This window comes from Bos taurus, chromosome 14, assembly GCF_002263795.3.
Source record: "Bos taurus isolate L1 Dominette 01449 registration number 42190680 breed Hereford chromosome 14, ARS-UCD2.0, whole genome shotgun sequence".
In the NCBI taxonomy this organism is placed as follows: domain Eukaryota; kingdom Metazoa; phylum Chordata; class Mammalia; order Artiodactyla; family Bovidae; genus Bos; species Bos taurus.
In genome coordinates this window covers 8,241,313-8,267,260 of record NC_037341.1, presented here as the reverse complement: position 1 = coordinate 8,267,260, position 25,948 = coordinate 8,241,313, and the positions used below count along the sequence as shown (strand labels likewise).

Below are 25,948 nucleotides of genomic sequence, written 5' to 3'. Positions count from 1 at the left end.
TTGCTCCTTGACTCAGAAAATTGTATTTAAGTTTCCATTGTTTTGCTGACTTTATTTTCTACCATAGATTTCTGCGCTATACAGAGGTGACAAATTGGGTTTCCCTGCTAGTTCAGTGGTCAAAAAATCCACCTGCAGTGCAGGAGACGTGGGTTCAATCCCTGGGTTGGAAAGATACTCTGGAGGAGGAAATGGTAAACCCATTTCAGTATTCTTGCCTAGGAAACCCCATGGACAGAGGAGCACCGCAAGGGGTCTCAAGGAGTCAGACACGACTGAGCGACTAAACAACGAAACCAAGGTGACACTGATAGAACAGTACATGCTGGCCTTTTTCTAGGTGTGAAGAGGATTGCCATTTTGGCAAACCTGGGATGTGATGACGCTGAGGCTCGCTCTGGGGACCACACCCATTGGTCAGGACCACCTCCCTCTGCCCACCGTGGTCTTCCTTCTGCCCCAGCTTTATTCCCCCCGCCAAGTGTTCGTACGTGGTTTTGACCGCGCCACTTGTCCACAGATCAGTGGCTATGCCTGCTTTCCTCTCAACAAGAGTCAGGTTATATTTTAGTAAGGAATTACTCTTTTAAATGCAATTAAAATTTGTTCTAATTAAATGTTATAAAATTCTTTGGAGAGAAGTTAGAATATTTTGAAAACTATAAAGAGTCCAAAAAATCACTCACCAGTCCCTCATCTTGAATTAATCGGGGACCCTGGGAACTGATAGAGTTGGACTATCCAAAGAGCCTGGTGGAGTGATAGGCGATGGGGAGATGAGGGAGTCAGGATGCCCGTGGACTTCCCAGGACACCTGCCCTCCATCACGGCAGCATGGAAGCCTGGGAAAACCACAGCATCTTGGGGCCAGAAAATCTGGCTTCTTAACCTCCTTCATCTGTACCAACAGTTTACTAGACTTTGTTGACATTCTTTCCGGAGTATATCCCAATTTCCTTTTGGAATGAGGTAGGGAATGTACAAAAAGAGTGATTAAATAAGTAATGTATTTCCTTTTAAAATAATATTGGTTCTTCCTACTTCGTCACATGGGTTGGAGTGTTGAGATGGTCTGAGCGAACACTCTATATAAAACAGAATGTGGGACACTTGTTAATGCACATCACAGTGACCCAGGGTGGGTTCTGGTTCTGGTCAGTCTCAGGGTGGCTTTTCCATGCCACAGACTTAATGAGGTCACGACAAGGGAGGGGCCTTTACAAGCCGGCCTGTGAGACTGTTTCCCATTTGGCACTCCTGCGGCCGGTGAAGCCAGGCTCTCCCCGCCTTTCCTCTCTCTGTCCTGACCACCTTGCAAACGTCTTGTTTACAAATCACCGCCCATCAGCCACTACCGAGTGTAGTGGAAAGCAGCAATGTGATGGGCTGAGCTCTTGTTGTCTCTGCCTGTAGGTAGGACGGTGTAGGGAGACAGTGCAAGCTTTATAACCCTGGCTCTGATGCTTTCAGTCCCAAGACCTTGAACAAAGTACTTGCCCACCTGAGCCTCAGTCTCTCCATCTGTAAAGTGGGGATGGTAATCCATACAGGGCTGTTGCTAGGATCACATGAGAAAATGTGCAGGAATGACCTGGCTCTTAGAAGTTACTTTATAAAATGTCCCTTCTCTTCCACCTCCCTTTAAAAGTTGTATACTTTAAAGGTGGAGAGATGGAAGGGGAAGAGAGGGTGAGGAGGACCCAGCAGGGGTCCTATGGCAGAGAGGAAGCAGACTGGCCGGGAAGCCAGGTCTCCTTTCGGTTCCTTGCTCCTCAGAGGAACTGGGCTGCTTGCTTTTCCTGCAGGTTGATTCTTGCCATCAGCCCTGATTCACAAATTGCTCGCCCAGTTTTTCCACACTGGAGGTTGTTTTCAAAGTTTTAAAGGGCATGGCAATTCAGAATTAGTCAGTGAAAGGCTGGTGTGTCCTACTGGGAAGACCCATAGTCCTAAGAGGAACAGCAGGAGAGCCAGTGGGCCGTTCCCTTGCCCTGCACCGGTCCCACGCTGAGTTCCCCACGCAGCATACTTGATACCTCTGGCAGCAAGACTGTGAGGCCAGCACTTTATAGTGGAGGTCACTGAGGCTCGGAGAGGTGACGTATTCTGTGCGCACGCGTTTCTCCACAAAAGAAGCAGCATTCACAGAGCTTTGTCTTTCACGAGCTCGCCTAGGCTGTAATTCATCCCTGCAGTTGGTGTTAAGGTGCTTCAAGGGCATCATTTTGTCTGATATTCAAAGGACACTAACAAGGTCTATGTATGTGAGTTGCTGACTCGTGTCTGACTCTTCGCGACCCCCTCGGTTGTAGTCTACCAGGCTCCTCTGTCCATGAAATTCTCTAGCAAAGAGTTCTGGAGTGGGTTGCCATTTAGTTCTCCAACAAGGGTTAAGATACCCCCTTTTTCCTTCATCCAAATTCCCTGGGCTCCCACCAACTAAAACCAAGAACTGCTGATTCCGAAGAAGCAGAGGAAGGGGGCAGTGTGCTCCAATGCCCCGAAGACTAGGGTCTCTGGATGAAAGTTGTGTTAATTATCATCCCTTTGACTGAAATTTTGCCAGAATCAAAGTGTTACAAATCAGAGTGAAACTCATGCTTTTAGGGATCAAGAAAAGAAGATGATTTCAGTGTAGAAAAGATTAAAAGCAATATTAATATTAACTTGCACGTATAGAAGATTTTTTTTTTTGAAGTCTATCTCTTGCTTTAGTTTGCAGAGTTATCTCTGAGTTGTCTGCCTCAGTGATGTCCCCCAGTCCAGCTAGGGGGCTTCACAGGTGGCTCAGTGGTAAAAAGAATCTGCCTGCAATGCAGGAGATTCGAGTTTGATCCCTGGGTTGGGAAGAAAATGGCAATCCATTCCAGTATTCTTGCCTGGGAAATCCCAAGAACAGAGGAGCCTAGTGGGCTATAGTCTATGGCATCACAAAAGAGTTGGACGTGACCAAACAGTAACAATAAACCCAGCCAGTCTATGATGTTCTGGTGGCAAGTTTCCAGGTTTGGGTCCGTTCCCAGGAGAGGGTCCAATGCAGAGCAATGGCAGTGATATTCTGGTTCATGCCTCACCCCTCTCTCCTCCACCCCACACAAGCCTCTGTGGTAATCCCTGCTTCAGACACGACCTCTCCTGTTCATCCCACGCAGCCATCAGTCAGCCATCCAGCCATTCACTTGAGTTCCATTCTGCCCACCGATCTTTAGTGAAGGCCTGCTGTGCACCAAGCTTTGTGCTAGGTTCTGGTGGTAAGGGAATACCCGTCCCAACCTCTGCCATCAGAATTTTTCACCTTCCAGAGGCTTTGATGCTCATTTGCTGAGGGGCTACTGAGTGCTATGCACCATTTTCAGCACTGAGATGCAAAAATAAATGACCCAAGAATATTCCTAAAATACCTTCTGTCACACCCCGTTCAGAAGCCTTTACTAACTCCTTGTTGCCTGTGGGATACCTGCCTGTGTCCCGGGGTTTACTGCTTTCTAATCGCTTATCTTGCTTAGGCTGAATTTAAAGCGCTCTCACATTTGTTCCTCCCTACCTCTCTGTGCACATGCCTCTCTTACTCAGGAGAATTAACTAATCCATCCATTGATTCATCCATCCATTCACTTACACAGTTGCTGGATAACTCATTTAGTACCTGTGTTTCTGAGTTCTAAGTCCTAATCTTAAAGCTATGACCAACCTAGACAGTATATTAAAAAGCAGAGATGTTACTTTGCCCACAAAAGTCTGTCTAGCCAAAGCTATGGTTTTTCAAGTAGTCGTGTATGGATGTGAGAGTTGGACCATAAAGAAGGCTGAGTTGAAGAATCAATGCTTTTGAGCTGCAGTGTTGGAGAAGACTCTTGAGAGTCCCTTGGACTGCAAGGAGATCCAACCAGTCAACCCTAAAGGAAATCAGTCCTGAATATTCATTAGAAGGACTGATGCTGAAGCTGAAACTCCAATACTTTGGTCACCTGATGGGAAGAACTGACTCATTGGAAAAGACCCTGATGCTGGGAAAGAGTGAAGGCAGGAGGAGAAGGGGGTGACAGAGGATGAGATGGTTGGATGGCATCACTGACTCTATGGACATGAGTTTGAGCAAGCTCTGGGAGTTGGTGATGGACAGGGAAGCCTGGCATGCTGCAGTCCTTGGGGGCACAGAGTCAGACATGACTGAGTAACTGAACTGACTGAAGTCCTAATCTGGGGATTCTGGGATTCCTGAAACCAGCTCCCATTCCCCTTAGCTGCTTGGGGTGATCAGACCCCTGGATTCACCTGCCATCCCTGCCTACTCCCTCAAGAGTGGCCACCTGCCTTCTTTCCTTTTCTCTAATCATTCCTTCCATCAAAGCCCACTCAAGTCCTACATCTGAGCAGCTTCCTCTGGACTACTCTCATGCCCAGAGTGGGAGGAGATTTCTGGGCATGAGAGATCTCTTCCCACTCTGATCTTTGAAAGCACATGAATTTCTGCTTGTTCTCTTAACCCTGATGATAGAGAGCCTCATGTGGAGGCCACTAATATGTGTATCCTGCTGGATACAGTCCATATTTTCAACAAGCAGGAAGTGAGCTTGAGCAGAATTACAGGACAGAGATCACAAGGGACTTGCTACCTACCTGTCATTTGGTGTGTAACTGCAGGCTTGAGTGACTTGAGAATAAGTCAAATTGTAGGAGTTAAACACATGGATAACAATATCCACCATGATCATTACAACTAACTTTACTGAATGATAATTCCATGTTAAGTAGTTGGCTTCCATTCTTTTATGTAATCCACATACCAGCTCTGTGAATGTTCATGAAAATAGCCCCATTTTTCAGATCAGGAGCTGGAAGCCCAACATGACAAAGGGAATTGGCAAGATGGCCACAGGCAGAGCTGGGGTCAAAACCCTGGTGGGCCCAAACCCCGGAGCCATGCCTTTCCACTTTGCTTTGACCTCACATTCACACAGGGATGGAAAGGGCGGCGACCAGAGGCATAAGACAGAGGACGCACAAGGTTAGAGCAGGTTGCGAAGGTTGGAATCCCGGTGCTGTCCCTCTCCAGCTGTGACACACAGGACAAGTGGCTTGATCTCCGCCCTGAATTTCATCACCTGTAAGGCTCAGATAACCCAGTCCCCGCCGCCCCCCCGACCTTGCAGGGTTGCTCTTTGAGAGTAAGTCAGCCTTTATGAGCACAGCGTCCTGGAGCGTGTGACACATAGTGAGTGCTGTTTAAATGAGAATTGCCACCATCCTTGTTACGTCTCCCTGCAGGGCGCCTTCACAAGGTCTCAGCATGAATTAACTCCTTGATTCCACACTGTGCCCCCAGCGGGCACCCAGCTTCCCATCCACCCCCTCGCTCTTCACGAGTGATCATCACTACCAGCCCCCCGCCACCCGCGACCTCACGGGTGAGAAATGCACAGTGGGGGGTGGGCAGAGAAGGGTGAGGGAGGCAGTGAGAGGAGCCTGCACCTCCTGGAGGGCTCATCTGCCACCCAGAGCCCCCCTCCTCACCCCCCAAAGAAAGGAAGGGCCCCCAGGCCCTCCTGGGATGGCACGTTTGTCACAGAAACTACCCCTCCTTGTTGCTTTCCGGGGAAGGACTGTGAGGGGTTCACTGAGGTGTCCCAGTCAAGAGTCTGTGTGTGTAGCTGAGTGCCTGTGTGTGTGTCTGCGTGTGTCTTTCTATCTGTGTCTCTGTGTGAGAATGTATGTCGGTAAGTGTGTGTGTGTGTGTGTCCTTGTGTGCGTGTGTGTGTATGACTATATCGTAAGGTGCCTTTCCATTTGACCATGTGGTCTGTGCCTGCGCTCGCCCAAGGGCAGGTCCTGACTCTGAAGCGACCGTTGTGGCTAACTGAGGTCAAGATACCTTCCCATGTTTGGAGGCTCCAGAACGAAGAAGCAGTGGTCAGCACTTGTGGTTTTTGCCCTGTGCTATTTTTAAAGTTAAAAAGAAAAAAAAAAAAGCGGAAACTCATTGCCACTCGATAGCTAGGTCAGATTTAGATAAAGTCCGGGCCCAGAGCTGCGGATGGCTGGCTGGGGTGACAGGGTGGGCTGGAGAGAACCCACTCCAGTCCCGGGTCCGCGGAGCCCCGTGGTGCCCACAGCAGCGGAGACCTCTCTGCCTTCCGTGGGGAGGACGCTGCCCCCTTCTCTGGGCATCCTCATAGTGACCTGTGAAGTTGGTTCATCATCCGCATTTACAGATGAGGAAACTGAGGCCCCGGGGGCCACTCACTGGCCCAAGGTCACTTCATTGGTGAGCGGCAGGGTTGGGGTTTGAACCCGGTTCTTCTGCCCCCTAAGCCCCCTCTCTCTGCACAACTCTGCGTACCACCCCCTCCTCCCACCCGCAGTTCTTTGTCTTCAACCAAGTGCTTCAAAGTGAGGGCTGAGCTGGCAGTTGGCTTGTTTAACCACCGATTTTCCATGAAGAACATGGTTTCCTTCAGAAAGATCAATTAAGACAAAGTCCTTGCAGAGAAAAACGTTCTCTGAGGCATCTTGGCAATATTAGTGTAACCCACGCTGTTAACCACTTCCTCACCGTATCAGGGACTCTGGCTTTTTATATCTGTAGAAAGTGTAGAACACATTAGAGGGCCCCCTCCTGAAACCCACGTCTCCTCACGACCTACCCGTGGGTCAAACCAGCCCACCTCAGCCTCCTGCACTCTGGCAGCTCAGTGCGTAATTTAGAACATGGGGCTTTGACCTTGAATATCTTTAGTGTGTATTAGTGTGTGTGTGTTTTCCCTTAAGACTGAGCATCTGCGGTGGTCTTCATCATTGGAAACAAACCCAAGGGCCCAGGGACTCAACCCATCATGATGGTGAGGGTTCAACCATCGTGAACCTATTCACTGCCACCATTGCTGACCTCCAGACCCTGGGTTGGTTGGTGTTTTTCTTGTATTACTGCTTAAACCTGGAGTTAGGACTTGCCCTGGTTAACAGATGCTGAAGCTCAGAGCAAGTCTTTGACTGGAGACCCACAGAGCCCCTCTGTGCCTTAACCCCCATCATCTACAAAATCAGATGATAATTCCCCCTGCCTCGTGGGATGATTGTGAAGCTTAAGTAAATTATGTGGGTGTGTGCTCAGTCATGTCCAACTCTCTGTGACCCCATGGACTGTAGCCTGCCAGGCTCCTCTGTCCATAGAATTCTCCAGGCAAGAATACTGGAGTAGGTAGCCATTCCCTTCTCCAGAGGATCTTCCCAACCCAGGAATTGATCTAGACCCTTCTACTTTCTTCCTGGGGTCCTGAGCACAGTACACTCTGAAGCCTGACTGTCTAGAAGCCACAGGCTGTTTCCGCCTCTGATAAGATTTTTGTGCTTGGCTAAGTTGCTCATTTCCCTGTTTCTTTATTACCATGTTTATCAAATGGAGACAGTAACAGCTGCTAAGGTACACAGCTATTGTGAGGACCCAATGAGATAAAACAAGATTAACTCAAGTTAATTGAAGTCTCCAGTCAATGGCCGTTCTGCTACTGTTGTTAGAGGTGGCATTGTGAGAAATGGTGGTGATGCCAGCAGTCCCGCCCTGGCTGTCTCGGATTCCGTGGGGGGCCCCAGCCTATGTCTGAGCTGGAGGGAGGGGTTGACCCACAGAGGACAGGCCCCAGGATCCTACCCTGCTCAGCTAAACTCTTCTACCCCGGGTGGAAGATCCAATCCCACCAACCGTCCAGGCTGAGACCCACTGCCCAGGACCTAGCAACCACCACCTGCCTTCTTAGAAAATGCTCCCAGAGACCTAAAGATTTTACGGAGACTTACAATGACTGCCAATACAATTTATTTCACGATGACTGTGTTTCCATCACCTTCTAGGTGGGCATCTATTTTCAAGTCTGACTCTATCTTAACCGAGCCAGGAAAGCTTGCTATTTAAGAAATCCTCAGGAGGCGTTGGTGGGATGTACCCACCTTTTGTGGAGTCCTCTTCTCAGAGGACAGTTCTGATTTTTGTCCCTGCTCAACCACCGTCAACTCTTTGTCTCAATATGCAACCTTAGTTTGGGCTTCCCTGGTGACTCAGATGGTAAAGAATCTGCCTGCAATGCAGGAGACCCGGCTTCCATCCCTGGGTTGGGAAGATCCCCTGGAGAAGGGCACAGCAACCCACTCCAGTGTTCTTGCCTGGAGAATTTCATGAACAGAGGAACCTGGTGGGCTACAGTCCATTGGATCGCAAAGAACTGGACTGCATGACTCACACATACACACACACACACGCACAACCTTAGTTCATAGTCAGGACTGAAGACCACTCTGTCTACTGCCCTCACTTCGCAGGTGAGAAACCTGAGGCCCAGAGAGACTCATTCAAGACCACACAGCATGTTGATGTGATATTGACCAGCCCTGACCTCCCAGACGCCTGTGGGCACTCGAGGGAAGGGTCCTGGGACTCCCACACCTGGAAGAAGGACGCAGAGCCCTGATGCAGCCCTGGGGTCTCTGGGCTGAGCAGGGCGTGGGAGATGATCTAGACTTTGGGCTCTGAGTCTGCTCTCTCTTCTAGGGTGGCTCTGCGCTCTCCCCTGCCGCGGTCATCAGGCCAGAGAGGGCTCGGCAACAGGCAGCTGCTTTGGCAAAGGAGGTTGGCTGCCCCAGCTCGTCTGTCCAAGAAATGGTGTCCTGCCTCCGCCAGGAGCCGGCCAGAATCCTCAATGATGCCCAGACCAAGGTGGGCACTCGTATGTGAGTTGGGGACGGAGGGATCTTTTACAAGTGGAAACCAGGCCAGAAAGGAGACAGGACCCACCCAAGGCCACGCAGTAGGCTGGTGACCAGCTGGGGCCAAATGCATATTCCCTGACCACCCCCCCGCCTCCCTGAGCTGTGCCTGGGCTGCAGTACGTCATGGACCAAACTCGCGTCCTGAGGATCGACTGGTCTCTGTGCACCAGATTTTGTCTGTACTATGGGGATAATAGGGTTTCCCAGGTGACTCAGTGGTAAAGAATCCACCTGCCAATGCAGGAGACCCAGGAGACCTGGGTTTGATCCCTGGGTTGGGAAGATTCCCTTAGAGGAAGAAATGGCAACCCACTCCAGTATTCTTGCCTGGGGAATTCCATAGACAGAAGAGCCTGGTGGGCTACAGTCCATGGGGTCCCAAAGACTCAGGCACGAGCATGCACGCAGAATGGGGTTAATAACGGGACTCTTACAGAGTAGAGGAGATGAAGTGACATCTGTAAAGGGTCTTGCTGGGATCATGGTGTCACCTGGTCAGGTCACAGTAACATGTACTGAGTACTGTGGACAGGGCTGCAGTGCAGCGAGGCCACCACGCCCCTTAGACATGGCAGCTGTGTGCTTCTTCTCCAACGTATAAAGATGGTGCTACAGCCCCCAGGCTCCCTGCCTGGCCCTGATATTGGCAAAGGGGACTCTAGAAAGAATAACTTGTCATCTGAGCTGAGGCTTTCATCCCTTCTGCAGCGGGCCTGGACTCATGGACCTGGAGCAAGTCTTATCCTCAGCTCTTCCAAATATGAGCTAATCAGACTGTGACTAAAGCTGATAAATTTCCCGTCATGTCCTGCCTTTGGCCACCATCACGATCAATATCCCCTACAGGCTCAGGCTTACCCTTCCTCCCAGTGGATTTGTTGTCATCTCGGTGGGAGGTTCTGGGATACTCTCCTAGGGACTAGTCACTGCTCCGAGTAAGACTCGCCATCCTGACCCCAGCACTGTGGCCTGGTGTCCTGCCTGCTTGCTGTTCTGGCCACGTTACTCTCTTTCCCAGTAGAGCTTTGGGTGAATAGCCAGCATTGGTGCTCATTATGGTTAAGACTTGATTAAGCGAAGCAACTGTGTTGTGCTCAGTGGCTCAGTCGTGTCTGACTCTTTGTGACCCTCTGGACTATAGCCTGCCAGGCTCCTCTGTCCATGGGATTTTTTAGGCAAAAATACTGGAGTGGGTTGCTCTTTCCTTCTCAAGGGGATCTTCTCTACCCAGGTGTTGAACCCTCATCTCCTGCATCTCCTGCATTGGCAGGTGGGGTTCTTTACCACTGAGCCACTGGGGAAGCCCCTGGTGAAGCAGTACAACTGGCTATTTCATATCAGTTTTTGAGGATGAAGTCTATATAAACCATGACATCCCTTTGCACCTGATGCAGCTTCTGGCTGTGAGTGGTCCTTTCCACTACTGGGGTCCGGTGGTCGACGGCCAGTACCTCCGAGAGACCCCAGCCCGAGTGCTGCAGAGGGCCCCACGGGTCAAGGTGGATCTGCTCATTGGAAGTTCTCAGGACGACGGGCTCATCAACAGAGCCAAGGCTGTGAAGGTAGGTGGGAGGGGCCTTGGGGTGTGGCCCAGTGACTCTGGACCTAAGCGAGACCTTGGTCAAGAGTCATGGACTTGCTTGCTTGTTATTTTCAAGACAGTCACTGGAAAACTACATGTACACAAGCTCTGTAAGGAATTTAGGAGATGGTAGTGGGGGTGGGGTTCAGAAATAAGACACCTGCTGTGCTGTGAGCAACACAGACACAGACACATCCAGAAACTACATCTGTGAATGTATGAATCACAGTGGGAAACCGTCAGCAAGGCTGACTCAAGAGCTCTGTAGCTTCAGGGTTCCAGCTGTGCATACCCCTTGTACCCATGAAGGATGCCTATCCCACGGAGCCTAGAAGGAGAGGTGGGTGGATGAAGGCAGTCTGGCAGGGAAGCCCAAATGTGAGCCTTGTGGCTTGTTGGAGACACAGCAGAGTGTGAGGGACTCGTGGGGTCATTTATCTGCCTGAGCATATGCTTCCTGCTCAGACCAGAGAGGCCATCACTCCTCACTAGGATGTGGCCACCCCTGGGAAGGGGTCGGGCACACTGGCCCCTGGCCTACCCGCCTCTCCCTGTCTAGCTGTTCTTGATGGCCCTCTAGGTTGTCAACCTGGGATGGTGGTCCCAGCTCATGACACACACACAGGACAGACAGTCAATGTTGGCTCAGTTTGACTCTATATAAGGCAGTATCATTGGAATTAATAACAGCAAATAAGGATCATTAACACAACTGAATGGGATCTCTCATCCTTTGGATTATTCTATTCCCTTGGGTAATCTACCTCCTGTGGGGGAATCTATCTTAGAGCAAAAGAAAAAAAAATGCAAACTACCATTTTGAGATGAGATATGTTAATATATAAAGGTATTAGTCACAGCATTAATTGTTATAGCAAAACATTGGAAGCAACTCAAATATCCATGAACAGGGAAATGGTTAACTGAATGAAGATACACATGAACTATTGGATATATATAATGTAGATGCTAAAAAGAATGAACCAGGCCCATCTCTCCTGTCTTGAGGATGCCTGTGATATGTTATTGAATGGAAAACAAAAGTCAGAACCCAGAGGAGTGTGAAATTAAGGTAGTATTCGTATATTTAAAAAAACAGTGTATATCTGTAAATATGTAAGTGTGTATAATTGTATATATTTCTATGTGAAAGAATAAACAGCAATTAACGTGGACTATCTCAGGAGGTGCATCGGTGTGAAAAAGAATTTTCATAATACTATGAATTTAGTATTATGAACATTACTAACATACATATGTACACATTATCTATAACATATATGCGTATATATGTGCCTATACAGGTATGTATGGGCTTCTCTGGTGGCTCAGTGGTAAAGAATCCACCTGCCAATGCAGGCAATACGGGTTCAATCCCTGGTCCAAGAAGATTCCCTGGAGAAGGAAATGGCTACCTACTCTAGGATTCTTGTCTGGAGAACCCCATGGAGCCTTGCGTGCTACAGTCCATGGGGCTGCAGTCGGACACGACTTAGCGACTGAACAACAATACCATGTATATGTGTATAAATAGAGAGCTGTGTGTGTGTGTGTGTGTGTGTGTGTGTGTGTGTATTAGGAGGTGGCATACGGCACAGCTTATTCACTATCAGCTTCCATTGGTTGGCTCACAGCCATGGAGAAGGAATTTTGCCTCTGATCCATCTCTACGTTTTTCTGCCACGCATCCATCTATGACTCAGCCCTTTATTTCGAGGGTCTGCAACTTGGTTATGAACCAGACTGACAGTTTCACTGAGGAAAGGCTGAAACAAGGCCGCTCTCCACCACTAGCCCTGGGCTTTTCTTTAAAGCAGTGGCTCTTCAAATTACTTTTGATCAAGTCTGTCATCAATTAAAAAGTAGGAAGCTTAGTCATTCGAGTATTAATAGTATACATGCATAGTCCTATACCAATTGTTATAAAAGATTCACAAAAACAGAACGTTTTAAAGCATGAGAAAGAAATGAATGTCCTTTCTTGCTGCACGCTCTACATCCTCCATGTGGGAGACAGTGCCCTACAGCACGGGCAGGTTGGAAAGACGTGTGCATCAGCCCTGGAGTCCCTTCCATGCAGTTCCTCATTTCACATGACCCGGCAGGGGAGGACATGGGAAGCTTTGTGCAGAAGATATTCTATCCTCTAAGCTCTAAGCCTTTGGACCATGCACTGAAAATGCATCCTAGCCCATCTCCAACCTTAGGGAGAGGGGAAGAACTGCATTCCTGGGAGCCTAGGGAGCATCCTAGACAGGGGGAAGCAGGCCCCGGCAGCAAATTCCTAGACACCCCTAACTCATGGTGGAAAAGCCATCCATCCACTGGAACCGGGGGAGGGGAGCTTTTATTTATTAATTTGTAAGCTTTTTATTTTATATTGGAGAATAACAGATTAACAATATTGTGAGAGTTTCAGGTGGACAGCGAAGGGACTCAGTCATACGTATACGTATATATCCATTCTCCCTGAAACGCCCCTCCCATCCTGGCTGCCACGTGGCATTGAGCAGAGTTCCCTGTGCTCTACAGTGGGTCCTTGTTGGTTGTCCGTTTTAAATATAGCAATGTGGACACGTTGGTCCCCAGTTGATGGACCTGGTTCTAGGGTTGACCATAGGACAACTCAGGTTTATATCTTGGGGATGATGACAGCCCAGTGTAAGAGGATGGTCTGTGGCTGCCTTGGTCTTTCCTCTCCTGGCAGCATCTTGGGATTTTGCCAGCTCTGCCCTGACTCTCAGAGCCCCCATGGCAGGGAGCCCAGATCCAGAGGACTGGCAACCCTCCGCAGCAATGTGTTTCCATTCCTCTCATTGAGTTTCCCTTTAGAGGCTTTCAAGGAGCTGTTTCCTTGGTCCACTTGCAAAGAAAGATGGTGTCTGCTGACGAGAGCTCTCTGCCCACATCAGGAGGCGGGTAGGGGGCCAGGCTCCAGATCAGGGACCTGGCCGGCAGGTCCGGGTGGAGTAGCGCCCGGCTGTGTTCCGGTCTCTGCTTGTATCCAAACCCGTCCCAGCCAGTGCTCCTTTAGCGCCTTCGTTCTGGTTAGACTGTCCCTGTCTTACTTCCCTCCCGTGTTTGTCCTCCTGTGAACAGGCACTAGTGCAGCCATTGGCAGGGTCTTGGGAGACTATGTCCCCCTGGGAACTCACCCAGGGGCTGACTGGAAATTTGGGAGGAAGAAGGATGTGGTAACAGTCAGGCTTGGGGCCAAATGCACACTTGCAGAGCCATCACGTGTACATGCTTGCATCTCCTGGACTGACCTGTACCTCCAGCCCGACTCTCTATCTCCCACCCGGGCTTTTCCCTTGAACCCTAGACTGGCTTAGCCCAGGGTCTACTTGGCATCCTCACTGAGAGGTCTCATCGCTTCTTACTCTTAACATAGCCAGAGGAACTGCTGATTCCACTGATGCCCTCCTCCAGCCCCAACCAGCTTGTCCTCCACTGTCCACCATTGTAATAAACAGTAGCTCCTGCTTCTGCAGGCACAGGCTCCAAACCTCTCTTTCTTGCTCCCAGCTTTCCATCAGCACGTCTGTGTGGCTGTATCTTCAGAACGTTTCCAGCCCTCTCTCCCCACCACTTCTGCCTTCACCCTGACCCATGCCATCATCTTTCTCCAGGATTTTTATAATGGCCCCCAACCATCGTCCAGCTTCTGGTTTTGCCTCTTATGAGGTGTAAGAACCACCGTGGCTGGAGTAATCCCTTCACAGGATAAGTCAGATCCCTTCATTCCTCAACGTCCTCCAGTGGCTTCAGCTCACACAGGGGAAAGCCCCAGTCCATCACGACCGCTATCTGATACGGTCTCTGACCTCATCTGCTGCCGCTCCCTTCTTGCTCACTGTGCTTCAGCCCAACTGGTCCCTGTGGCAGTCCTCAGATCTGCCGAGCACACTCCCACCTCAGGATCTCGGCACTTTCCGTTCCCTCTTCTAGAATGTTCTTTGGCTGTGCTGGTTCTTTGTTGCAGGTGCAGGCTTCTCTAGTTGTGGCTCGTTGGCTTAGTAGCTCTGTGGCACGTGGAACCTTAAGTTCCTGACCCAGGATCGAACCCTCGAAGGTGGGTTCTTAACCACTAGACCATCTAGGATGTTCTTCTCCAGGTAACTCACTGCCTCACCTCCTTCAGAAAGAACTTGCTGGACCACTCTGGTACAGAGGGCACCACACCCCCAGCAGTCTTTCTCTCCCTTGTCCTGCTCTCCATCCTCAGCACTTGTACCCCTGAATGTCATCTATTTGTCTATCATATTTCCTCCTCCACTAGAATGTGAGCACATATAAGTTGCCCTGAGCTCAGAGACTTTATCTGTTTTGCTTTCTGCTCTATTTCTGGTGCCTATAAAAGTGACTGGTACACAGTAAGTGCTCGATGAATCTTTATTAGTTTGAAAGAATAAAATTACGGATCTGACGTAGGAGTCTTTAAGGAAAGATTGGGTTGACCAAAACCAATAATTCATCCCCAACCAACCTTATGGATCAGGGATTATTATCACTAATTTTCCAATGAGAAACCAGTTCAGAGAGAAGTCAGAATTCAAATCCAAGTCTGTCCAACTCCAAAGGCACTCTATTTCTATCCCAGCCTTCTGGGAAAAGCCAACCTTCCCTTCGTGAGCCTGCTGTCCACCAATGACAGCATGCTAGATGCTCACACGGACAGGAACTCAGGTAGAATCAGGGCCACTCAATGCAAAGGACTTCGCAATTCCTCCCCCACTCTTCTTTTATCTCAGCCATAACGCTATGAGGTCCATACTCATGAAGCAACACTTAACACCATTGTACTGAGGAAGAAACATGTTTTGAGAGCATTGATATTGTCCTCAGGTCACCTAGGGGCTTCCCTGGTGGCTCAGATGGTAAAGAGTCCACCTGCAGTGCAGAAGACCTGGGTTCAATCCCTGGGTCGGGAAGATCCCTTGGTGGGGAAAATGGCAACCCGGTCCAGTATTCTTGCCTGGAGAATCCCATGGACAGAGGAGCCTGGTGAGCTAAAGTCCATGGGGCCACAGAGTCAGACGCGACCGAGCGACTAAACACGCACGCATGACGGGTCACCTGACTAGCCATTTGCAAAGCCGAGTCCCCACTGCAGGTCCTCTGGCTCCAGTCGGGGGTGCTTTCTGTATTCAACTCTAGGAAATTGGGTGGTGGAAATGCACTAGCACCATCTACACCCTACAGACAGATCATAGCCCAGAGGAGTCCTCAGAGTCTTGCCTGGCACAGAGCTGCCATGGACCAGCATGGACACCCAAGTGGGAACCACGCTACCAGCTGCCCTCTGAATGTGGTGTTGAAGTTCCCTTTTTATTTCCAACAACCCTGCGCCCGCTTGCCCTCCGGGTTACCCTGCTTTGTCTCAGCCTGCTCGTGACCTGCATTCAGGGTTGGGCTGTGGGTTTCTCCATTTCCCCCTGGACAGCTCTGTAGCACTTGAGTCCAGCTGCCGTTAGTCAAGGAGGAGCCCCGGGTGGCACATCCCCAAGGACCTTCATCCCAGCCATTCCTTCTCCCCAGTCCTCCATCCATCCATATCGGCCCCGCCTCTCCCACCCTGTCTGTGCTGAGAAGCAGGACAGATCCACTAGAACAGAGTCTCGAGCATGTTTTCCCAGCACAGAGACCTGTTCAATTAGTCATGCGACACTTAACAAGGTCACTTACTGTGCCCCCAACACTGTGCTAGGTGTTTGGGACATAAATACAAATTAAATTCCTGCCCTCGAGGAGCTCACAGTCAAGGAACAAAATAGAAAATGAGCAAAAATAAATCATTAAAAGGCAGTTTGATACACACTGTTTGGAGAGACAGACACCTACTGCAGGACCTCTGCACAGTTGGGGAAGAAGGGGTCATTGGACCCACAGTGGCACCGACAGCAGAAGTGACCCAGTGATGACGGAACTGGCCGGTACCCCGTCCCCTGAGCTGTCTGTCAGCAGAGTGCCAGTGTCCTGGGTGTCCACGGATTGTAATCAGGAGAATTTGAGCTCCCTAGAGCCTGAGCCTCAGTTTCCCTATCTGTAAAATCGGGAGATTATCAGTACATATCCCCATAAAGATGTTGAAAGAAAAAAATACAGGCAGTAAGTAGCATGTGCTCAATAAATATTAGCTTTTCCCTTAATTCTTTAACTGTGCTATGACAATCAATATCAAAGCTATTGTCCCCAGTCCAGAGAATTATCCCAAGGAGGCAGGAATACAAAGAGCGTATGATCACCGAACCACCTCACCTGACCTGCGCCAGTTTTCCAAATCGTGGCAGATACATACACATGCTTTCCTCTCATTCCACTCTTGCATCAGTACCATCCAGAGCCCAACCCCAAACACACACCATCCAGCTTCCCAGGGAAAGTCATGAGAGAGGTAGATAGACATCCCTCCCACCCCAAGTGAGGCCCCAGACTCACCCGTCTGTCACAGCAGCGGAGACCCAATAAATTCCCTCAGCCCAGAGAGGGTGGGTAGGGCTTCCAGCGAATCCACGTGAAGACCCTCAGCCCCCAGCACCCCAGGCCGCCTGTGGCCCACCCGAGGAGCCTTAACGACACCGGCAGAGTTAACCACGTACCGGTGGTGCATCGCCGCGCCCTGAGATGCCTGCGATGGCTCTGTTCACAGAGAACGATCTTATTTTCTGAAGTAGCAGCTTTCCGTTGAAATTCTTCGTCAGTCACCGTGGTGGGGATTTTTCCCTCTTTTCTCTCTCTCTCTCTCTCTTCCTAACTGGTGAAATTGACAGTCTGCCTACATTAACCGGGCATTAATTTGCATGATCAAAAGCAGATTTGTTCCAAGAGGCAATGCTCTGCCTTCCCCTCCAAGCACAAGCATCTCCAAGGAAGGCGAGAAAAAAACCGCAATCGGCCCCCGCCGTGTTGCCCCTGAGCTTGGCTGGGAGTTGGCCTCATCCAGGAGCAGGTGGGGTGGGGGCCCTGCAGGGAGCTGGGAGGGGGAGGGCAGCCCATCTGAAAGTTGGAAAGTGGCACCTGGCAGCCCCAGGAGCTGGCATGAGCCCCAGCCCGGGAAAACCAAGCCTTTGGTGACAGATTACAGCAGAGGGGCGTGCCAGAGTCTCAGGGGGCACATGGATTTCCTGTGGAGAGAGACAGGGACTGCCACGCCGAATCCCCAGCCCTTTGGGGTGAAGAGATGCGAGGGTGCGGACCCTAGACATCCTGGGGCCCTCTGGAAAGCCAGGACCCAGAATCAGAAAAACAGGTTGGGATTCCTTGCTTTAGCCATGCCATGCAGGCAGGTGAACCAGTCTGAGAGCTAGCATCTCTTTAGTCTTTGAATGGGCACAGGGCAACCAACCCTGTAGTTAAGTGAGAACTTGTGTTTTTTTTTTTTCTTCTTCTTTTAGAATTTATTTTTAATTGGAGGATAATTGCTTTGCAATGTTGTGTTGCTTTCTGCCATACAACAACATGAATCAGCTCTGTGTGTGTGTGTGTGTGTGTCCCCTCTGTCCTGAGCCTCCCTCCCACCCCTCTAGGTCATCACAGAGCACCGAGCTGAGCTCCCTGCGCTATACGGCAACTGCCCACTAGCTAGATATTTTACATATGGCAGTGCATATATTTCTATGCTACTCTGAGAGGGAAATGGCAACCCCATCCAGTAGTCTTGCCTGGAGAATCCCATGGACGGGGGAGACTGGCAGGCTACAGTCCATGGGGTCGCAAGAGTCGGACACGACCTAGTGACTAAGCCCACTGTGCTGCTCTCTCCGTTTGCCCCACCCTCTTTTCCTCGCTGTGCCCACGTGTCTACACCTGCACCTCCACATCTGCGTCTCTGCTCTTGCCCTGCAGATACGTTCATCAGTGCCATTTTCTTAGATTCCCTGTGAATGCGTTACTCTATGGTATTTGTCTTTCTCTTCCTGACTTACTTCACTCAGTATAGCAGGCTCTAAGTTCATCCACCTCAGTTCAGTCGACTCAACGTTGTTCCTTTTTACGGCCAAGTGATATTCCATTGCTGTGTATATATACCACAATCTTTTTATCCATTCACCTGTCGATGGACGTCTAGCTTCCTTCCATGTCCTGGCTGTTGTCAATAGTGCTGCAATTAATATTGTGTTACATGTGTCTTTCTGAATTATGGTTTTCTCAAGGTCTATGCCCAGTAGTAGGATTACTGGGTCATAGGGTAGTTTTAGTCCTATTTTTTAAGTACTTCCAGGCAAGGTGACAGCACCCAACCGTGGGAGCTGTATGTACCGAGACCCCTCCACGCTGGTGCTGTAACCAGCCGACCCTCAGCATTGTCACTCACCCGTGTCCCTAGTCTCAGTATCCCCTGTGCTGTGTGAAGAGAAAACCAAGGATCAATGGGTTTGACTCATTTCCCCCAAACAGTAAAAATATTTTCTGACTGTGCCAGTAAAAGATGAATGTAAGCCAGGCTGGATTCATTATTTATTTTTTTTAAGATTTTCTGATGCAGACCAGTTTTTAAGTCTTTATTGAATTTGTTGCAATATTGCTTCTGTCTAATATTTTGGATTTTTGGCCCTGGGTTGTGTGGGATCTGAGCTCCCCAGCCAGGGATGAACATGTACCCGCTGCCTTGGAAGGTGAAGTGTTAACCCACAGACTGCCAGGGGAGTCCCTGGATTCATTAGTATATGTTCATTATTATTATTAATTTTTTCTTCTGATTTAAAAAAAATTAAAAGGAACATTTTATCATGGCCCCTACAATTACAACAGGGCCTGGAGAGAGGCCTGCTGGAAGGTGAAGTCAGCCTTTGGTCTGGTCACTTCCACACCCAGTGGTCAGGGCAGGAGGGGTCAACACAAACTCTCTGAGGGCTCACCTCATGGCTCTGGGGAACGTTGTAACCCCCCACCCCCAGCCCCCACCAAAGAGATCAGGCTCCTGGCTCAGAGAGTTTATGTTCCAGGGAAAGGACAGTGGCAGTGGTGTGTAAACAAAGGAAATAGGAGTTTCAGATCATGGAATGTGCTCTGAAGAAAGCTGTAACAGTAACAAGAGAGGAAAGGAAGCGATGGGGGAAAGCACTTTGCAGGGAGGTCGGGGAGGGGACTTCTGGTCCTGAGTGGTGAGAAGAGCCTGTCGTGAGTGAAGCCAGTTGAGGAGCTGGTGCAAAGACCCTGGGGCAGGGCTGGTTTGAGAGGCAAGAAGGCCAGATGCTGTTAAACCCAGTGGGTGATGGAGGGGGCAGTAAGAGCGGAAAGCTGACCTGTTAGGCCATCTGAGCAGCAACTTGATTCTACTTGCAGGGGGCCATTATCAGAAAGTGCAAGCTAGAAAATGATACTCCTGATCAGTGAATTTGAAGAGCATTCTGGCGGCTCTATGGAAAACCGACTGTGGAAAGATAACAAAGGATTGAGAGACCAGACTGAGGTCCACTGTGAGGCCCAGGGGGCCAGCTGGTGTGTTAAGTTAGGGCTAAAGACACGGTAGAGGGGAGGCAGGCCCAGACTGGGGGTACATGTAGCATCGGCAGTTGGGTGGGTGAGCTGGGAGTTCAGGAGCGAGTTCAGAGCTATAGATACAGATCTGGAAGAAAACCAAGAAATCTTGATTTCACAGAAAGCCAAGAAAGGAACGTGTTTGTGAAAGGAAGCTGAGGTTGAGCGTAGAACGTCATTGGAAGTGGTGTGAGATGGGGGCAGAGATCTGACCCCTGGACCTGACAAGATGTAGGTCCCGGGGGCCCTTGATAGGAGCGGTCTCAGGGGGGTGAGGGGAAGGCCTGAGTGATGAGGGTAGGCTGAGGAGGGAGTGAGGAAGCGATCGTGTGCTTCCCAAACCTGCCCTCTTTCTGCTTCACCCCCGTCTCTGCTGGACACCAGCCCTCGATGGTTTGCACAACCACTTCATTCATTGACAAGTTAGCTCTTCTACTTTACCAGGCTGTTCTGTGGGAAGGTCTGTGTCCTGTTCACTTCAAACCCCTCAGCTTCTGGCCACAGTAGGTCTCTAACGTATGCCCATTAAACGAAGGAGGATTTGTGTCTCCAGGTACCCTGGAACTCTAGAGAATTCTGGGGATGTTTGTCCGTTCACTGCTCCTTTCAGCGTGCACCTGCTTGCCTTTGGAGATGCCTCTCTGGGTCTCTCTCTCCTCCAGCTTACAGTGTCACACCATTTTGCATAACTTCAAGGAGGGGGAGAACCAGGGGCTCCTGGGCTTCCTGCTGGGGCTTTGTGGAGCTGGGGACACCAATGGGCAATGAATCTTCTGAGGCCACACACAGAGCCAGGTCTGAACCCCACATTCAGTTCCCTAGGCCACCAGCATGCAAGGTGACTCTGGACCCCTCTGCAGTCTCTAAATGTTCCCCAGGGCTCCTCTAACTGTTCTGTGGGGCATATTCAGGGCAGCCCTATAAAACCACGCAGCTCAGCTGTGCCAATCCCTGATGGTCCTTAATGAGCCCACGCCCAGCAAACCCGCCTCTGAGGAAGGTCCTGCCCATAATTACAGCTTGTGCCACTGGCCCCTGGCTTGGCAGTCACGTGATGGCCCCACTCCCTCCCGCTGCCTCTTTAATTAAACCAGCAATGGCATCTGTGCTTCTGTCCGTGCCAAGCAGGAAGAGACCTGGGTCTTGCTGAAATCAGGCCCCTTTGCATCCACACACGCCCCGCTGTGTCCCAGGTCCACGCTCCAGCCGTCTCTCCAGACTAGTGACCATGGACACTGTCATGTCCCAGCTCATCTGAGCGACTCAGATCCTGTTAGAATGTGAAATGAATCGCAGTCTCGTGACAGCAGAAACTGGGACCTTCCTTTCAGCATTCTAGCTGTGGAACTGTTCAGGCTGTTTGAGGTGCTTCTAGTAAGGCCCGGGGCTTAATGGCGTGCTGCTCCTAAAAGCGACCTCTTTGTGGGAAGAATTTTCGCAGCACCAGGACAAGGTCAGTCATTCTCCAGCAGTGATTCCAAAGAGGAGTTCCAAGGGTCTGGCCCCACAGCCAGGGGCCCCAGCACGGATCAGGTCTTACTGTAAAACATGAGCTCCTCTGAGCCAGCTGAGCTGGGCCCAGGGTTGAGTCTGCATGCATCCATCAGTAGGCATCATGCTAACAGTGTGCACGTGTAACCTCAGGACAGTTTAATTAAGAGGGTAATGTTATCGTGCCCATGGCACGGAGAAGAAAACAAAGGCAGAGAGGTCCAGGAAGTCGCCCGTGATGCACATCCAATACCTAGCAAAGCTGGCATCCAAGTCCAGGTCTTTCCAGCTGTGGGGATTTGAATCCAGGAGGTTTGACTTTGGACTTGCAGCTTCTCCTGTGTTATCTCTACGAAGGGCAAGGTCTTCACTATTCATTTTGTCCAGCACTTACAGAGCACCACACCAAGTCCTGTGGTTCAGGGGTTCCTCAGTGGTCCTGGAACAAGAATAGAACAAGAATAGCCCCTGGGGATTCAGTAAAGCATCCTGAAGGCACCCAGGGGCCCCTGCCTGCATCTGGGACAAGGGAAAAAAAAATCACTCACATCTACTGACCATGTGTGCCCAGAGCTGTGTTGTGCCCTGTATATTAAAGTTTTGTTGGAATTTGACAGTGATTCTATGCAACTGCCCAACTCATGGTGATTTTGATATTTCAGTGAAATACACATGCTAAATGTTTAGCAATAATCAGAGTTATGTGAATGGTGACTAATATAATTTGCAGGATAAAATATGTCAAAAACTCAGAAAAGGGCAGATAATAACATGATGGTTTCCACCTAAACTATTAGAAGATTGTGAAGTCAATTAGATTGCAGGCAAGCATTTTGAATAGACTAGACCAAGACTAGAATACAATACAATACAATGAAAACTATCAGATACATCATAGATGTTAACAACGAGAATGAGTGTTACTTGTGAACATTACTACAGGCCTTTCAGTGTGAGTGTGTGTGAATTCCGCATGTATCCAATGTCTTTTATTATAGATCATGATCAGAAATATTTGATAATATATGCATTGTATAAGAAACCCATGTTGATATAATAAACACTGATACAGTAGGCACATTCAGATTTAACAGGTATTAGCATTTTTTGCCATATTTTCTTCAGATCTTTTTCCAAGAAATAACCCATTATGATAGAATTCAGACTAAGCCATCTTTGCACACCTCTCCCTATCTCCTTTCTTCATCTCTCCCAAAGCTGGCGTGTAGCCACCAGCAGACGTGCTTCTGATCAGTGATTCACACCTTGGTCCAGGCTCTTGGTGAGCCAGGCTGAAGGCAGCACAGCCTGTGACCTCAGTGGGTTGTGTCTCAGATAGCAGGGATTCCTTACTGATCATATCCACTCCTTGAATTCTAATCACAGGCCCGGTGTGCTTGGGAACGTTTAGGAAAACAATCTAGACACGTCAGGAAGTTCTGATAAGCACATGTTGGTGTTGACATAGGAGTCTAGAAATACGTAAACACACACCCCAGGACTGCACAGGGGCCGAGGGGCCTGGACCTCACACTGGAGCTGCATCTCCCTCCTCCCCTTGTCTTCAGAAATAAGGAAACTGAGTCCTGGCGGGGAAGACATGGCCCTCCCCAGACTCTCCCAGGCAGACAGGACAAGTAAGGAAGGGAAGAAGGAAGAGGAGGAAGACGAATACCATACAACTTCACTTGCAGGTGAAACAAACAACTGAACAAACCAAACCAAGCAACAATAAACGCGTAGACACAGCAGGGGCCGAGTAGCGGTGATCAGAGGCGGGGGTAGGGGCAGGGAAGACGGGTAAAAGGGACTGACTTCAGTTTCATTTACTGTCTCAGGCGTATGTGATGGGATGGAAACTAAACCTTTGGTGGGGAGTTCACGGTCGGGTACCCAGAAGTAGGAATAGAATGTGGTACACATCCAAGTCATCTAACGTTATAGACCAGTGATACTGCAGTTTAAAAACAGATTTTGAAAAGAAGAGAGAAGAAAGAAAACAAGAAAGAAAGAAAAGACAGGAGGGAGGGAAAGATGGGGGAAGGAAGCTAGACAGGAAGGAACGGAGGAAAGAAAGGAAGAAGGAAAGGGGAAAGACTTACTTCCAACTGGACGCCCATCCCCAGAGAGGTGCCTGGGGACCCCTCCCCATCCCCGCCCATCCTCTGTGAAATCGCCCTGCCCTCGGCCTCACCCTGCTCTGCTTCTCTTCATAGCACCTGTCCCGGATGAACGGTGTAACTATTTGCTTATTTTCCACCTCCACTCTCTAGAACATGAGGCCCGCGAGAGCAGGGACGCTTGATCAGGGCTCTCTGAACAGCATGCTCAGGGCTGTTTCCCAGGCCTGGCAAGCAGCTGGCCCTGGACCTGGAGTGGGTTTGTCAGTAGAAGAGGGTACAGAGAACATCCTTACGTTGACTGCTTGAGTCAGTGAAGGAGACGGGAGTCTGCTTTCCTAACGAAACCACGTGACAGGCTGGCTGAGCACCCACTGTGAGACCCAAGAGCAGCCTGCCGCAACGGCTGGAGTTCAGTGAGCGCTTGCTTGCTGCTGGCGCGCTTTTCGGTGCTTCACGTGTATTCAGCTTTTACTCTTCCTCGCAGCCCTGCCTGGGTTGGTGGGGGCGGGCTCTGCTCTGTCCGTTTTCAGGCTGGGAGAGGGGGCGCAGAGAGGTACAGCGCTTGTTTAAGGTCACGCAGCTGGAAGGAGGCAGTGCTGGGATTCGCACCCAGGCGTCTGGCTCTAGTACCCATGGGCTTCACACCATCTGCCACTGCTTTCCAGAGAGAACATTCTAAACCAAGTGTTGGAGCGACGCTGACTCGAGGCCTTTCAGAATCTGATCGGGCGATTTCCGTATCTTTTTCTTTTTCAAGCAATTTGAGGAAAGTCAAGGCCGGACCAGTAGCAAAACAGCCTTTTATCAGGCGCTGCAGAACTCCCTGGGTGGCGAGGCAGCAGACGCCGGTGTGCAGGCTGCGGCCACGTGGTACTACTCCCTGGAGCATGACTCGGACGACTATGCCTCCTTCTCCCGTGCCCTGGAGCAGGCCACGCGGTGAGCCCCCTGGGTGCGCGGGTCTGCCTCCACGCGGGCGTGGGGATGCTCAGGCCATTTGGGGAGAACCGGGGCACAGTGCTGGTGCTTTTCGCTGCCTCCCTCATTTAGTCCAAAGTGCGGGCTGCCTGCCTGCATGGGGGAGACACGAGCAGTGACCCCTTCCTTCCCTCCATGGTACTTGCGCCTGCTGTATACGCCCTGCACTTAGAAGCTGAGCTCAGCTGGTGCTGATGGAGAACCAGGGAGTGGGGCGCTTGGCGCAGAAGGGAACAGCCCAACCCAGCAGAGAGGACCGCCGTCCTCCAGTCCAGCAGTCTGGACCTAGGCTACCCTTGAGAACCATGTAGGGAGCACTCGAAGGGTGGGGCAAGAGCCCAGGCCTCATAAGTGCTGGTATATATCTCTCAGATGGTTAAAAGTTCGCCTGCAGTACAGGAGACCTGGGTTCGATCCCTGGGTCAGGAAGATCCCCTGGAGGATGAAATGGCAACCCACATCATCATTCTTGCCTGGAGAATCCCATGGACAGAGGAGCCTGGTGGGCTATAGTCCATGGGGTCACAAAGAGTCCAACAGGATGGAGTGACTAAGCATGAAATGTATTTTTAGGGTCCCTCAAGTGACTCTGCTTTTGGACAGAATTCACCTTGCACAGGAAACACAGGCCTAGACAGGGGAAGGTTTGTGCCTGACGTCACACCTAGAATTGAGGACGCAGGGCTCCTGAGGCCGTGTGCCCATTCCCCAGGATGCTGTTTCTACACTCACTGTTTATGGGCCTTGTTGCTCAAGGTCACTGCCTCCAGCTTCCTTCCCTGGGGAAGTCGGCCCACGTCCCCCACCCAGGAGTGGTGAGTGGATGCCCCCAACCCATGCGTCTGCAGTCCATGCCTCTCTCACTCATCACAGTCAAGAAACAGCCAGGTTCTGGGTCTCTCTGCCTGTGGAGCCCCTGGAATGAGACCACAGCGGGGACTCTAGCTCTTGAGTCACCTGTGAGTCCCCCGTGGCATGTTCTGGTTCCCTGGCGGGCGCCCCTCCATGGGGGAAGAACCTGGTCGGGGGGGGGGGGTGGTTCAGCATCCTGTGGCTCCTTTCCTGTCCTTGGGGAGGTCCACACTGGCCCTCGCTCTCCATCCCTGGGGACAGAGCTGCTGTCGAGGCTCGGAGGCCCCTGCTGAACTTGCCTGTGATGGAAAGAGCTGGACTGAAGGGTGTTGAGACATGCTTCCCTGCTTGGTCTCTCTGCCCAAGAGTCTGCGGTTTCCAATCAGAGCATCATTGGCTCCGAATAAAACTTTGTACCACCTCCTGGGACCTCAGGGCCCAAGAAGGCTCTAATTTTCCCTCCAGTGGAGAGTTCAGCTTTGAACCCTTTGAACCAAATGGCCAGCAGCTGTTCCTGGAGGCCCAGCCCCAGAATGGACCCTAAGGGCTCACAGATGTCCGACTCCTGGGCCCTGAGACGCTCACAGCCATGTCAGGACTGGCTCAGATCCATGTTGTGGAAAGAGCTCAGGCTACAGTACAGAAACCCATGTTCCTTCCCGTTCCAGCTTTAGCCTGT

General features: G+C 50.5%; 1 protein-coding gene across 1 annotated transcript in view; it reads left to right on the top strand.

The window, feature by feature from the left end:
- Positions 1 to 25,948, top strand: part of TG (thyroglobulin) — a 235,939-nt gene that overhangs the window by 186,175 nt on the left and 23,816 nt on the right. Inside the window, 3 exon segments of the mRNA NM_173883.2 lie at positions 8,543 to 8,707; positions 10,155 to 10,322; positions 24,197 to 24,378. Of these exon segments, the coding sequence (NP_776308.1) occupies positions 8,543 to 8,707; positions 10,155 to 10,322; positions 24,197 to 24,378 (515 nt within the window).